Source organism: Sus scrofa, chromosome 4 (assembly GCF_000003025.6).
Source record: "Sus scrofa isolate TJ Tabasco breed Duroc chromosome 4, Sscrofa11.1, whole genome shotgun sequence".
In the NCBI taxonomy this organism is placed as follows: Eukaryota; Metazoa; Chordata; class Mammalia; order Artiodactyla; family Suidae; genus Sus; species Sus scrofa.
In genome coordinates, this window is record NC_010446.5 from 82,287,150 (window position 1) to 82,303,007 (window position 15,858).

Here is a 15,858-nt window from a genome sequence, read left to right on the forward strand (position 1 = left end):
GGACTCTCACATAGTACTTCCATATGTGACTGAATACTCAGAGTAGCCTACAAATGTGGCTTTAACTGGTAGTTAAAAGATGTGAGGCTAAGAACTTAAAAGAAATCAGGCATCCAGCCTTGCAGTACTTTAAATGATTCTGTCCCTTCATCCTATTATTTTGGTGTTTTGAAATCACTTTAATCACGTTCTGCATGTGTGTGGTCCTTCAAAGCTGGTTTGGAGAATAAATGCAGGGGGTTGATAGCAGCAATAGAGTGGAGCATAAAGAGGTAAGGTACTGAGAGATGAGGAATAAATACACTGCTTTTTTTTCAGGTGAATAGTTCTAAGGAGTGTGAAGCCATTTGCTTTTAAAATCTATCTGCTGAGTTGTTCCTTCTCTAGAGAGTTTCTCCCATTTACAGCTTTCCTAGAATTCCACCTTAAAACAAACTGAATGTACTTATGGCCAGGATCTCTGCGCCGAAAACTTTTGCTTAAACGATGACACACTGCAGTTGGAGCCTGCTCACCCACATCTGGAAGCCACATGTCAGCAGCAGCTGTATAAAACAGGCAGCCCAGCAGACATAGGGTCATATTTTTTGCCAGAATTCCAGGCAGCATGGACCTCACTCTTCTGTGGGTGCTTCTGCCACTGGTCACCGTGGCCTGGGGACAGTACGGTGACTACGGGTACCCATACCAGCAGTACCACGACTATAGCGACGACGGGTGGGTGAATCTGAACCGGCAGGGCTTCAGCTACCAGTGTCCCCATGGGCAGGTGGTGGTGGCTGTGAGGAGCATCTTCAACAAGAAGGAAGGATCTGACAGACAGTGGAACTACGCCTGCATGCCCACGCCGCAGAGCCTCGGGGAGCCTTCGGAGTGCTGGTGGGAGGAGATCAACAGGGCTGGAATGGAATGGTAAGAGCCAGAGGGCGGCAGACGGCTGGGAACATGACAGCCCTCCTCCTGGGGGCTGCTTGACCCTCAGGGAAGAGCGCGCACTAAGGATTGGGCAAGTCCTACCAGGAACCTTCCCCTTGCGTGCTCTGGGTGAGGCAGGACTGCGATTGAGCTGATGGCCCTACAAGACAAAAACCCAGGATGGGGAGTGTCCATGGCAGACAGACTCCCCTGTGGTTCTGTCCCTTCTAGAAGCAGCCCCACTCTCAATTCGGTCCACGGACTACTGTGGGTCTGGGAAATGTTCTCCCAGTCTGCCAAAAGATAAGTGTAGAAATGGAAAGTATTTAAGAAACTTTGAAGCAACTTAACATTGCTGTGATGTCCAAATGGCATTTAAGTTTGGTAGTCATTTATTTTGACTCTTTAACAAAAGTATCAGTACCCAACTGTTTGGGGATAGTAAACAATGAGACCCTTACCACAGACAGTTTGAGAAGTCCTGATTTAGAGCAAGTAAATTGGGGCAGAGGGGTCAAAGAAATGTAGGCAAAGAGAAATGAAATTAAATGTTTCTCTGCTGCCTGATTAAATGTGCTCTCTCAGTTTTAAGTACCATGGTCCTTCTCTCTGTCTGAATTTGTAATGGGCTTTATTTCTAGGAAATAGTTTATTTACTAAAGTCTTTGGGGAGAGAAGTACTAATCTTACCTGACTAGGTTCTGCTGTGGTTAATGACATAGGAATGGCCTGAGTCTGTGTCTTTGCTGTGGGGTATCACTGGCTCACCCTTGATCTTGATCAGAACTCATCCCAGGAGGTATGGACTTTGAGGCCAGTTAGTCACTGCAGCCTAGATGGAGGCAGGACTGCTGGGTGAGTTGGCAGAGAGGGTGGAGGCAAATACTGGGGGAGCCTGGCTGGGGGAGGAGGAAGCCGGGCTTGCAGGCTGCCACTGTGGTAATTGTTGAGAGAAGACTGAAGAGTCCCATCAGTGGTACAGTGGTACAGTGGGGGTCAGAGCACAAAATTCTGTGGGTCACAGAGCAATGATGGAAATCAAGACAAAAAGACTGATGGGTGGGAGAGCCAGGCAACAGAGTAATAAAAACAGCTGCCATTGATTGAGTGCTTACCCTGAGCAAGCACTGTGCTGAATGCTTTATATGGATTATCTCATTTAATGATCAAAACAAATCTGTAAGTCATTTTATAGGTAGACAGGCTACAGTCTAGAGACCAGGGCTTTCCTCTTCTGGAAAGTAGTAGAGCCAGGATTTGGATTCAGCGAGCCTCAATACCAAAGCATTTCAGTTCTTAGTCATGGTAACAGGCTACTTGAGAGTTTGCTGCCTCTGCGCAGTGGGGGCTTGGTCAGCATAGCCAGGGCCACACTTCTGGACTCAGGGAAGTTCTTCATACTGGGGAGGGCAGGAATCTGCAAGATCAGAACAGGAGCTAGGTCTGGAGGGATGGAACCAGCTTGATTACCACCAAGATTGAGGAGGGGTGCAGCCAGCCTGTACAAGGAATGCAGAGAGGGTCATGGGCAGCTATAGGCAGGGGCCCCTTTGTTGCGCTTTACTCATCCATGCCCACTGCCCCTAAAGAGCAGATTTAATTATCCCAAACCCCTTCTGACGGATGGCTGACTCACAGCCCAGCCTCCCGTCAATGACTGACAGTTTCCAGTGGCTCCCCATAGTCAGGCCCACTGCCTGGCACAGAGCATGGGAATGACCTAATTACAATGGTCTGTCTAGTCCTCCCATTTAGGGCACGATTATATGGGTGGGGCCCCTTTCTGATGCCCCCTTTTGAGCCACAGCAAAATAGTACCCAGATGATTTCTTAGACCCAAGGGAAGAGCCCTGGGCTCTGAGTCAGGAAGCCTGAATTTAGATCCTAGTTCTAAAAGACAACTTGCCGGGTGACCTTGGACCATGGGTTCAGCTCTCTAGTCTCCTGCCACATTCGGGAAAATGAATGGTCAGACTGCATGATCCTGGAAGGCTCCAGGGCTCCAATACTCTATGCTTTGTTTGGCCCTGAAAATACAGCTGGATTTTTCTTGTATTCTGTTGATGCTTGTGTTTATCTCTGCTAGGCAGAGAAGGCAAATTATGTTTCATTGAAAACTTGCCAACGTGTGACTGGTTTGTCATTAACTCTCAAACTATTTGAAGGGAAGCAAGAGAGGGAGTGGAAATTATATGATTTTATCTGGCCATTGGGAGTCAAACAAGAAGCTGACAGGCAAGATCTCTCTCTTTTCCACCTCTTCTTCCTCCACATTTTTGAGTATGAAGAGTCAAATGATTTTTTTACTTTCACCTTTCCACCCTCTGTTGCCTCCTTCTCCTGCTCCATTAATCACAGAGTAAAAAATGTACAAACGTGAAAAACAGTAGGACTCAGCTGCCCCAGGACTGAAACCAATTACCCCAGAGGTTTTTTTTTTTTTTTTTTTAGATGATTATTGCTTTGAGTTTAGACTCCAGTCTCAGTGAAAAATCTGGAAGGAGAGAAATTGCTCATAAACTAGGGAGCAATTAAACCTCCCCTTTGGCTTCAGGCATTTAGTCTGTTACAGGAGAAGAGTAGATAATTTTGTGCAGTTTGACTGCCTTGTGTAAGTACATTAGTTTGCAAGTTTATTTTATTTATTTATTTATCTGTTTTGGGGGGCACACCCAAGGCAGATGGAGGTTCCCAGGCTAGGGGTCAAATCGGAGCTGTAGCTGCTGGCCAACACCACGGCCACAGTAACACCAGATTCGAGCTGCATCTGTGACCTACACCACAGCTCATGGCAATGCCGGATCCTTAACCCACTGAGCAAGGCCAGGGATCAAACCTGCGTCCTCATGGATGCTAGTACGATTTGTTTCCGCTGAGCCTCCTTGGGGATTCCTGCAGGTTTCTTTTAAAAGGGGGGAGGAGTCTTGAACACAGATTGACAATAGCGCATAGGATCTGCTAAAGACACTTGCTAATTGAAGCGCAGTCTTTTTTCTTTCTTTCCTTTTTTTATTTCCCAATACATTTTTTTTTCTACTGTACAGCATGGTGACCCAATTACACATACATATATACATTCTTTTTTCTTACATTATCATGCTCCATTATAAGTGACTAGACATAGTTCTGAGTACTGCACAGCAGGATCTCATTGCTAATCCATTCCAAAAGCAATAGTCTGCAACTGTTAACCCCAAACTCCCAATCCATCCCATTCCCTCCCCACCCCACCCCACCCCCAAGCAACCACAAGTCTCTTCTCCAAGTCCATGATTTTCTTTTCTGTGGAAAGCTTCATTTGTGCCATATATTAGATTCCAGATGCTTTCATCATGGCTGATTGACTTGTAACACTACTGTTTTGTAAAGTTTCTCTGCTGAAAATCACTTCTTCAGATGCCAGATTCTAAACTGTGCATGCTGCTCCCTGCATACAACTGCCTGGAGGCTTAACTTGGGTCCTGTGAGTGGTATTTTGCCATCTCAGAGTGTGCATGCTTCAACTGTTCTTGGAGAATCTTCTCAAACTCGGGTTGGCACAGGCTGTAGGTCATGTGGGTCCTGTGTGGAACAAAATGAAGCTGGGATTTTTCTAGTGAGTTTGAGATGGAGTGTGGTGGAAGGAGCTCTGGTCTTAGAATCAGGAAACTTTTATTCACAGCTCCTGTTTCTCTCATCTCTGAACTCTATGGTCTTAGGCATTCAGTTTTTCATTCTGGTGACAACAAAAAATGTATGAACCCACTTCACAAGCTGTTAGGGGGTGTTACTCTGATGCTTATAGGAGGAAGTGTAGAAGAACTCTAAAACAAATCTATATCTAAAACAAAGTCCTGGCATGTCATGGGCAGTCAGTAAAGATTTTTGTGAATCTGAAATTTGATGAAGCTGATTTGAGGCAAGCCAGCTTTGCATGGAGTCTGAATTCAGAGGAAGAGTGTTCAGTCTACTGGCACCTGTATTTTTTTCTTTTTTTTTTTTTTTTCCTGAGCTTCAAAGAATCCCGAAAAAACATTTTAAAATGACAGCTTGTATTAAAGCTAACTATTTGAATTTACAAATTCACCAAAGATAAGCCATGTGATAAGAGAGGAGGAAACCAGCATTCCAAAATCATGAGCTACTCTGAAAGCATATCCACTCTTAGTGCAAATTTTGGCAGTTTTATTTTTGGTTAAAGAATGAGTCTGAGTAAGAGCATATAACTCAACCTGCTAGGCTGAAGGAGCCATAGATTAAGGTACCATGTAACCAATATAAAAAGGAGTTGCAGGAGTTCCCGTCATGGCGCAGTGGTTAACGAATCCGAGTAGGAACTGTGAGGTTTCGGGTTCAATCCCTGGCCTTGCTCAGTGGGTTAAGGATCCGGCGTTGCTGAGAGCTGTGGTGTAGGTTGCAGACACGGCTCAAATCCCATGTTGCTGTGGCTCTGGTGTAGGCCAGTAGCTACAGCTCTGATTACACCCCTAGCCTGGGAACCTCCATAGGCTGTGGGCACGGCCCTAGAAAGGACAATAAATAAATAAATAAATAAATAATAAAATAAAATAAAAAGGAGTTGCCATAGCATAAAATACGCAGCACAATAATCACCATTGTTATCTTTTAATTGGGTACCAGCAGTGAATATAAATATAAATATAAATATAAATATAAATATAAATATAAATTACCCAAAGAAATTTCCTGCAGATCATCACAGAGAGTCAGGATGTGACCCATCAGTGTTAAGCAGTCATGAGAAACTTTATCAGTAGCAGCAGGGAGAAGAGTAACAGAGTTAAGGTTATGCAAAGTAAAAGAATTATGTGAAAAGACATTAACAACAGGACTTCTTAGGAAGTAAGGTAGCTGGCTGTTGAGATTAAGGAGGGCTTCTACAGCATGAGGTACAAAAATAGTTAAAGGGGATCCCACAATGATTTTCTCAGTAGACCTAACAAAAAAAGTAGTGTCTGTAATAGTTGTAACCTAAGAGTTATATTCTCGAGCTACAGGGTTAGGTTACTAGGTATAATACCCTATGGGTTGATGGTGGTCTCTGTGTTTTTGAGTGAGTGCCCCAGTGGCATTTCCTTCTTTTTCATACACATAAAGGAAAAAGGGAATCTGATAATTAGGACGTAAAATGCAGGTAGGTTCGTCAAACTCTCCTTTAAGGTCTCCAAGGCTATATCATTCAGTTTCTGCCAAAAAATTGGGTAAGGATTGTTGTTCTTTAACAATGCATACAAAGGTCTGGCTATAAAAGAAAAATTTGGAATCCAATTTTGGCAATAACTAACTAGCCCAAGAAAACCTTGCAGTTGGCATTTAGTTTGGGGTTTGGGGAACTTAGGAAACCATGAAGACTATTTGCATCTAGATGTAGCCCTAGTTTCAATATCAAGGGCCCTAAATGTTGAACTGGGTTTGGGAAAACTGTATTTTTTCCTTAAATAATGTTATGTCCCTTTAACATCAAAAGCTTTAGGAAGTGGATACTGTATTCCAGTGAAGAGTCTGGAGAAGGAGAGCAAAGAAGCAAATCATCTACATATTGCAATGAAGTAGAACTCCTAGGGAACTTTATATCATCCAGATGGGCCTTCAGGATTTGTGATAAATGAAAACTCTCAGTAAAACCCTGATGCATTACTGTACAGGTGAATTCTTTCTTCCCAGGAAAAGAAAAGGGTATTAGCTAGCTTCATCACCTGAACACTAAAGAATATACTTCATAAATCAATTACGGTAAAAAAAAAAATTCTTCCAGTGGGAATGGATGTTAGTAACATGAGATCAAGGGATAACAATACTCTTTTTTGCTCAGATGTCCTGGACAAAACTCCATTCTCAGCTCTTAGATTTTCTCACCAGTAAAATAGAAGCATTACAGGAACTAGTTAGTATACAAGACAATGAGGTCTTGAGCCTTGTAATCTTCTAATATGGCCTTTGTGCCTTGAAGTTCTTCTTATATTGATTGATTCTAGAAAGATATTTTAAGGGATCTATCTGAGTTTTAATGGGTGGTAGGCTGTGGATTTTGCCATTATCAGTTGGCGATTTTTCCCATAAGGAGGGGGTGGTAGTTGATTCCATATGGGCAGATGATCAGTGTTTCCAGAATCAACTCTAGTACCTTTAAAAACAAAGAAAAAAAAAAAAGGCAAAGTTATTTAATTCATCTGGTTGGCTGCTTTGATGACTATTGCCAAATTCTAGAATTACTTTCCGTTTTTGGGAGTAAGAAGTTCCTGCATGATGCTTCTCTAAGTCTTGACCTCATAAATGGATGGGCTGAGAAACTGAGGAGAAGGTGGTAAGTTTCAAAGTGTCAACGGGCCTAAGCCAAAGAAAATAAATTCAGACAGTAACCTCTTGAAGTTTAGTAAAGATCCCCACTAACTGAAGTGTTCTAGAACTTCATGTCAGGGGCTTTCTCTGGAACACAGAGAACTGGCTCTGGTGTCAGTTAAAGCTGGAAGTGATTCATCCCAAATCTCGAGAAACTTTCTTCATGTCAGTCAAGAGGGAGGATTGGAAAGCACTCCTGCAGTTCCTTGGAGCCTGGTCATTGAAAAGTGGGAGGATGTTGGAAAGGCTAGTTAGAGGGTGCCTAAAGCACTTAAATTTGTAGCAACTTCTTTTCCAATATTCTGGCTTTTTGCAATAATAGCAGAAACTTGGGGAGGGGGAGTTGGTTTCATTCATGGGCCTTAATCTGCTAGAGTTGAAGATTAAGAATTTTGGTGGTCTTCCTTTTCAGTGACTCATCTAGAGTATGAGAGAGCTGGTTTATCAGATTATCTAATTTGGGGTGGACATGGTTTTCATTCCATCCTGGTCCTTTTTACTAGAAGGGAGAGGTCCTTGCCCAGCCCATTAATAAAGTTAAAAGCTACCTGAGTGGAATCAACATCTAAAAAAAGACCAGAATTTTCTTTATTAATAACCTGAAGTCAGTTTTGTAATAATCATGAACAGGTTCATAAGATTTCTGTATGTGCAAGCCTAAATTTTGTTCTAATCAACTAGCTTTGGAAAAGCCCTAAGAATTGTTCAATGAAGTCTCCTGGTGATTGTCCAAGCCTGAGCATATGATAAGTTAATGAGCTGTAAATTCTAGAGACCTTTCAGGATTTTCCCCATTAGTGGTTTTCATCCAGTTCTGGGCATGGACTTCACCAACAAGCCTATGAACTAGCTGATGCAAGTTGAAGAAATCAGGTTGATGAATTTGAATGATGATATTAAATTTTGAGGCAAATCTGTGAGGATCTCCAGTTACTTTGGAAACTCTTTGACTGTAGCTCTCAGCTCAGCTTTATTCCAGGAAGTATGAGAAATTAAAAGGTTAGGCTCTGGACCCTCAGATCTCTTAATTTTAAAAGTGACAATTTCTGATAGGTTTGGAAGAAAAGAGAGTGGGGAGAGTTTCAGAGAAAAGGGGAGGTTTGGCAAGAGATTTGGTATGGGGAAACTGGGTATACAGAGGAGATGTAGGCGGCAAAGAAGGAAGGAGGAGGATGGCACTGGATTTGGGGCCTGAGCAGGAGGAGCTGAAGGTGAGAGATAAGATAGTGCCAGAGGTGGAGCCTGAGTCAGAGAAGCCAAGAAAGAAGAGCCTGAGCCTTCCAGAACCATTTATCTTTTTCTAAATGTTTACCTCAGTTAATCTTAAAGTCCTATTGTACAGAGCGGCAATTTTAAGCTCCTGATAATGCTTGAAAACCTCAAAATACCAATCAAAATAGGCATTCCACTTAGTTTAGGAAATTTTAAAGCCATGGTTGTCCAATTTGGATTTTTGTTTTTGGTTCTGTTTTTTCTTTTTGGTTTTTTTGTTTTGTTTTTTTGTCTTTTTGCCATTTCTTGGGCTGCTCCTGCAGCATATGGAGGTTCCTAGGCTAGGGGTCTAATTGGAGCTGTAGCCGATGGCCTACGCCAGAGCCACAGCAAGGTGGGATCCGAGCCGAGTCTACAACCTACACCACAGCTCATGGCAACATCGCATCCTTAACCCACTGAGCAAGGCCAGGGATCGAACCCCCAACCTCATGGTTCCTAGTCGGATTCGTTAACCACTGAGCCATGACGGGAACTCCTCCAATTTGGGTTCTAAGAAAAGTGAGTTTAGGGATTTTTAAAAGTTCTTCATAATGGCCATTGTACTCATTTAATTAGAAATGCTCATGAAAAATGACCTTGGTTTTCAAACATAAAATGAACCAAGATCCCTGTAGGAAAGTGGTGCCTTCAAAATATTTATTTATTTATTTATTTATTTATTTATTTATTTATTTATTTATTTTATCTTTTATTTACATATTTTTTCTACTGCACAGCATGGAGACCCAGTTACACTTACTTGTATACATTCTTTTTCCTCACATTACATGTTCCATCATAAGTGACTAGACAGAGTTCCCAGTGCTACACGGCAGGATCCCATTGCTAATCCATCCCGAAGGCAACATTCTGCATCTATTTACCCCAAGCTCCCAGTCCCTCCCATTCCCTCCCATTCCTCCCCTTCCCCCTTGGCACCCACAAGTCTATTCTCCAAGTCCATGATTTTCTTTTCTGTGGAAAGGTTCTTTTGTGCCTTATATTATATTCCAGATATAAGTGATATCATATGGTATTTGTCTTTCTCTTTCTGACTTACTTCACTCAGTATGAGAATCTATTTAGTTACCCAGGATCCCATTTCTCAGAGCTTTTTCTCTAGAGTAAAAGAATAATTTTCAAACAACTTAAACTGCTCAAATAGCTTAAGCAACATGCAGGCTTAATAACAGCCAGTTCTAAGGGAACAGTCTATTACAAAAGAGCCAAGCAGAAACCTGCTCAGCACAGTTGCAATAGAATAGCCTCTGTCCCCAAAGGAATGGGCTGATGGCCAGTCCTTTCCAGCTGGATCAGACTGATTTCAAAAACTGGGCTGAAGTAAGGAGTACTCACATACAGAACAAAGGCTTAACCCAAAATAGATGAAACTTTAAAAGAGATCTCTTAGAAACTTTAAAACATGGATAGCTTCAAAACACGGAGAGGCTTAAGCTCAAATCCAGGATACAGACTTACCCTCAAACCCCAAGAGTCAGTTAGAAAAGCAACAAGCAACAGCGTAGGTACCACACCTATTTGCTCACAAGCTTCAGAGTAATGGGGATGGGGGTGGGGGTTCTTTACTGTGTTCTCATCTGGAACAACAAAATGTTGACCTAAAACAAATAGACTGTCAGCTATGTCTCCGGAAAAATAAATAAATAAATAAATAAAAAGGGTTCATTTGGGATGAGCAAGAATGGCAATTTGGAGTCTGCAACCATGGTGAGCCATGTGCAAGTTCCCCACAGGATGGAGAGGAGAACTCTTTTACAGGGGGAAAGGAAGGTGGGAAAGGGCTGTAGTAAACAAGGAGCCCATGGCTTTTCATTGGCCGTGTTATAATACTCTCATTGGCTGAGCTCTTGCCAGGCAAGAGGAAATCTCTCATTTTCCTGTTGTGATCCACTATCATCCCAGGATCTGAGAGCTCCCCCTTCTGGTCTCCTGACTCTATTTTATTGAGGTTTCTGTTGATTAATTTTTTTACAGTGGGAACTCAGTTTTCCATAATCTGATTCTAATTTGAGACCAAGGTTCTGTATAACACAAAAAAAGCTGTCTGATTCATTATTCTGACCATTCAGTACACACTGTGATCACCTCCTCCTCCGAGAAGTTTTCCCAGACCACCTCCTCTAAAACATCTCCCACCCTCTAGTCCCCAGACACTTTGTCTTTTCTGTGGTGCACTTGTCATCACCTGACTTATATTTGTATATTGTTTGTCTCCTTCAAAATATAAGCTTCACGAATGTGGGAACTGTCTCATTCACCACTGCATAGAGTATTTCCCAGCACTAGAATAATGCTAGTACATAGTGGCTCCATTAAATATGTAGTGGGAGACCACATAAGACCAATTAGTGCATGGAGCAGCCGAAACCCCAGCCATTGTCCCAGTGCCCTCAAAAAAGAAGCCTGAAGAGCTTCCTGTAAGAGAAACCATTTTGCTTACATTTATGATTCTCAGTATTCCAATGTCTATAATTTGGGGTTCCACTTGATTGTCTACATCTCATTTTGGCCTGTTGCATTTACCACCATAAGGGATGCCTTTTTTCGACTCCCTGAAGTCTCCAAACTATGCACAGAGAATGCTAACATGCTTGTTATCTCAGGATAAATTCTTTATTAGATTTCCATTATCCCAAAAAATGTAATGTCCCTATAAGCTTTTAAAGATAAAATAGAAAAACTCTTGGAGTTCCTTTGTGGTACAGCAGGTTAAGGATCTGGCATTGTTACTGCAGCAGCCTGGGTCGTTCATTGCTGTAGCACAGGTTCTATCTCTGGCCTGGGAACTTGCATATATCACGGATAAAAAGAAAAAAAAGAAAGAAAATAGCAAAACTCTTAATTGCAAAAGCCATACAATTTAAATGCTCCATGATACCCTGGTTTGGATTGTGTAATATAAAAAGGGCATTAATGGAAAAACTGATAAAAACTAAAGTCTGAAATTTGAAATATTAATTTCTTAATGTTCATAAAGCTACCAGAGTTGTGAAAGATAACTTTAGTGGAAGCCTGGTGAAGGGCCTACATCAATCCTGTTTATTATCTTTACAACTCTTCTGTATCTCAAAAATCATTTCAAAATTAAAAGATTAAAAAGTAAGGATGTGGGCTGATAAGAGTACACATTGGGAGTTTAAAAGGCAAACAGAGCATAACAGAATCAAAGAATCTCAGCACTGTGAGTGATCTCATGTATAATCTAGATCAACCTCCCTACATCAGAGATTAGGAATTAAAGCCCAGAGAGTAAAGTAATTGAAAAAGCAATGAAAGAGGAACATAAAGTTTAAGCACTATTATCCTCATACTAATTGATATAGTGTTTTATAATTTATAAAGTATTCCTCATTCATACATTCATTTGCTTATTCATTCAAAATGCTTATTATCACAGACTTTGCCAGACTCCATAAATATGAAGATGAATAGCATACAGTCTATACCCTTGAGTTACTCATGGTCTAATCTTGTCTGATTTTCACAATGGTACTGCAAGGCAGCATTACCATTTTTCCCACTTGATGCATGAAGGAGAGTGTCTCAGAAGCACTAGGAGACTTACCCTCTCATAGTTAGTGCAGAGGTGGAGCCTATGCCACAACACTGATGCCACAGTGTTATGGGTGAATGTTAGACATCGATGGTATTTTCAGTCTTAAATAAAGCCATAATGACTTCAGGGCCATCACATCCCATGTAAGAGTGACTTCTAAGGGCAAGAAGGTGACTGTGGGAGAATAGACTTATGGCAGATCTAGGACTCACGCTAATTTTCCATCTAGGTCAGTCTCCTGAGTACCAGGAATCAATTGTCTGAGGGAATTGGGCTTTGCAAAAATGGCTCTTGGCTGTGCTTTATAACGATGGCAAAGATTCACTCCTCTTAGTAGGGGATTTCTTTTTGCCTGGGTACTTGTCAGATATAATCTTCCCAATAAATAAGAGATTTTCACAGAGTTAGGATACCTTTGTGTGTGTGTGTTTCTTTAAGGTGTCTTGAAGTAATAGAAAGATTATGAGCTTTGGAATCAAACAGAACAATTCTCAAAATTCAGCCCCATTACTATCTTTAGGCTAGTCATTTTCAATAAATAAAATTTATAAGCCTGTTTCTACTTCTACAAAGGCAACCCCCCAGAATTGCTGTGAGAATTAAATGAGATAACATATATGTGTTGGAGTTCCCATTATGGCGCAGTGGTTGACAAATCCGACTAGGAACCATGAGGTTGTGGGTTCAATCCTTGCCCTTGCTCAGTGGATTAACGATCCGGCATTGCCGTGAGCTGTGGTGTAGGTCATGGATGTGGCTCAGATCCCGCGTTGCTGTGGCTCTGGCGTAGGCTGGCGGCTACAGCTCCGATTGGACCCCTAGCCTGGGAATCTCCATATGCTGCAGAAGCGGCCCAAGAAATGGCAAAAAGACAAATGTGTGTGTGTGTGTGTGTGTGTGTGTGTGTTTGTGTGTGTGTTATCGGCTCTCTGTCTTTTGGAGAATTACATAATTTCTTTAAATCTGAGTTTCCTTGCACATCAAACTCTTTCCTGGGGACTATTCAGGAGTAACAATCAGGTTCTGGAGAGTGAAGCAGAGCCTCAGGAATGTCTTTTCACCATCAGACTTTTTTAAAGATTGAATTTGAATCACTTTAGTAATGGAGGCCCTATCCAACTTCCTCAGCCCCTCCCATTAACAGGCTGCCCTCACCCCACTTGTCACCTGCCTGGCTCCTGTATTTGCAATCCTCCAGTTTGTGGCCAAATGTTTAGGTGAGTCTTATTAAATAAAGAGCTTTTTTTTAAAAAAAGGTGATTGAAAGGGAGGGGAGTGGAGGAGAGAAATGCCCCAAACTATGTCCATTTTTCACCTTCATCCTTGGGCAGGCTTTGTTTCTGGAGGAGAAGGAAGTGGGGAGATGGATTGCTCATCTGAGTTCCTGGAGGGAGTTTCAGGGCCCTTCCCGGATTTGGGTGATGGGCTCTTAAAAGGCCCTTCTGCCTCTGATAATGTAAGATGTCCTGATCATTCACTCATTCATTCATTCATTGTTCTATTAAATATTTCCTGGACCAAGTGTCAGGTCCTCTGGGGAATTCAAATTGAAGATTAAGTGGTCTTTTTTTTCCAAGGACTTTAACATCTACTGGGGGGCAATAAGTCATACTCAATATCTATTCTGCAAAGTGGGTATATCAGCAACTAAGACATCCAAACTCCATAATCTTTGTTTTAAGGAAGCAGCAGCTCAAGGAATACATTTGAATCTACCAGCTTTCCATTGAAGGAGACTGGGAAGCTAAGGGCAGATTTTGTAGAGTATACTCACAAGTGCTGTGTGGACTGAATGCAAGTACAATGACAATAATAAGTAATTTACTAAGCATTAAAAGACGCCATCACCCAAGCTACAAAATGGTACAGCAAAATTGTATATATATTGCCTTATTTGGTCCTCACTTTAACTTCAATTGGTGCATATTGTTATTATGCCCATTTTACAGATTAGGAAACTGAGACCATTAGAGGGTAGGAAACCTGTCAAGGTGACACAGTCAGGAGTTGTTGGAACACCAGCAACATATTATGTTCTTAACCACTGTGCAGTATTGCTCCCACATGAGCAAGAAAATGTACCCTTACAAAGATCCAATTCTAGAAGAAATATTTTCATTGTGTTGGCCATACATACTACCAAACTCCAGTGCCAGCTCACTCTAGCAAAATGTGAAGGAAATGAGACAGAATCTACAGGAGGTGTGTTCTGATTGGTTATCCAACTTTTAGCATGTGTGTGTGTGTGTGTGTTGCTAGGCCCTGGTCCTGTAGTGTTCAATAATCTCCACAGGGCAACGTTATCTAAGGTGGTATATAAGAAAGTGACACACATACTTCCCATACAGGACTATAGGGTCAGCTGCCAGCCAGCACAGAATTCGTGGGACTTGGATGGCCTACAGAACTGGTATCCCATGAAACATTTATTTTTGTTACAGGAACTTACCACCATGGGAATGCTATCCCTGTGGTAGCCTGAGAGATCAAGACAAACCAAGGCAATGGAGCAACAGCTCCCAGGAAACCACAGCCCAGCTAAGTTCCTAAAGGGCTATTTCAGAGGAAGGCAAAATTTTAGTTATGGTGAGAAAGAAGATCACAGAGAACACAAGTTTGCTGCACCATCTCTGTTTGGACACATATGAGCTTTGTTTACAACTCTTAGAGCTTTCTTTTGAGGTTGCCTCTTACTCACACTGCTAGAATTAGGATAGGCTAGACCATACTGGAAATCAGCTCCCAAAACTACCCTTCAGATCACAGTTATCCATTCCAACCATGTGGCTTCCTGAAATGTGCCAGGTGTTTTCCACAGTGGTAATACTCCTGATGAAAGGTGAGCAATGGTACAGCAAAGAAGGCTGGATCATTAAAGGGCATACTTCTCAATTTACATCTTAATTTGCATTATTGATCTCCCATAGCTGAGTTCTCTAAGGTCTGTAAGAATTCTTACAAGTCCTGGGAACCGGGAATTCATGCTAATTTGCATGATGACCAAGTAGCAAGCCCCACTCTCAATTCTTCTCTCAATGCAGAAGCACAATGACTGATACAGAATAGTGAGAGAGTACAAGTTTGTTGAATGGATGAGTGAATAAACATATATTTGAATATATATATAAGCATAAATGAATGAATGAATGATAAATGAATGAAAAGTATATATGCTTTCTGACCAAACACAAAATACTTTAATATCTGGTTTTGTCAGATCCAGAAGATCATTTATAGTAGTTAAAAACAAAATGTAATCCGGTCATTGATGGTTTTATCGTTTATGTCTTGGCAAGTTCCCTCTCGCCTATCAGCACAAGATAATTATTCTTACTTTATCTATTATATTTCCTGGAAACTTATCTTTACTCGGAAAGCAGGGTTGTATTCCAGCAGCTGTCAGGTCATGCCACAGGGAGAACTGCCTGCTCTGCTCACTCATAAGAGGGAACATGATCAGTGGCCAGGTGGGTAAAAAAACACAAAGAAATGGAGGTAGCTTAAGACCTATTTTGAATTTTTTTTTCTTTATATGTCATATGAACTTTTTTACTTTTTTGCATATCCATATATCCATTTTTTCCCACATAAGTTATTACAGTAGATTTCCCTACGCTATCCAGAAGGTGTTTGTTAATTATCTATTTTATATACAGTAGTGTGTATATGTTATATTCATATCCTCCTAATTTATTCCTCTCCAACACAGTCTCCCTTATGATAATCATAAGTTTGATTTTGAAATCTGTGAGCTTGTTTCTGTTTTTTTGTTT

General features: G+C 41.4%; 2 protein-coding genes across 6 annotated transcripts in view; one reads left to right on the top strand and one right to left on the bottom strand.

Annotated features, from left to right (window-relative positions):
* The window catches only part of DPT (dermatopontin), a 31,724-nt gene continuing 16,373 nt past the window's right edge, over positions 508-15,858 (top strand). Inside the window, exon 1 of the mRNA XM_003125649.5 lies at positions 508-912. Within this exon, the coding sequence (XP_003125697.1) occupies positions 608-912 (305 nt within the window). The 5' untranslated portion in view covers positions 508-607. The remainder of the gene's footprint in view (positions 913-15,858) is intronic.
* Positions 4,164-15,858, bottom strand: part of LOC106510102 — a 96,069-nt gene continuing 84,374 nt past the window's right edge. For 3 of the 5 annotated variants that reach the window (XR_002343353.1, XR_002343356.1, XM_021089444.1), the window contains one exon: positions 5,506-7,039. Coding sequence is in view for 1 of the 5 variants with exons in the window: in XM_021089444.1 (XP_020945103.1) it covers positions 6,909-7,039 (131 nt within the window). In the remaining 4 variants the exon portion in view is untranslated. Of the gene's footprint in view, positions 4,477-5,505; positions 7,040-15,858 lie in introns of those variants that run through there. The other 2 variants (XR_002343354.1, XR_002343355.1) reach the window with 2 other exon arrangements.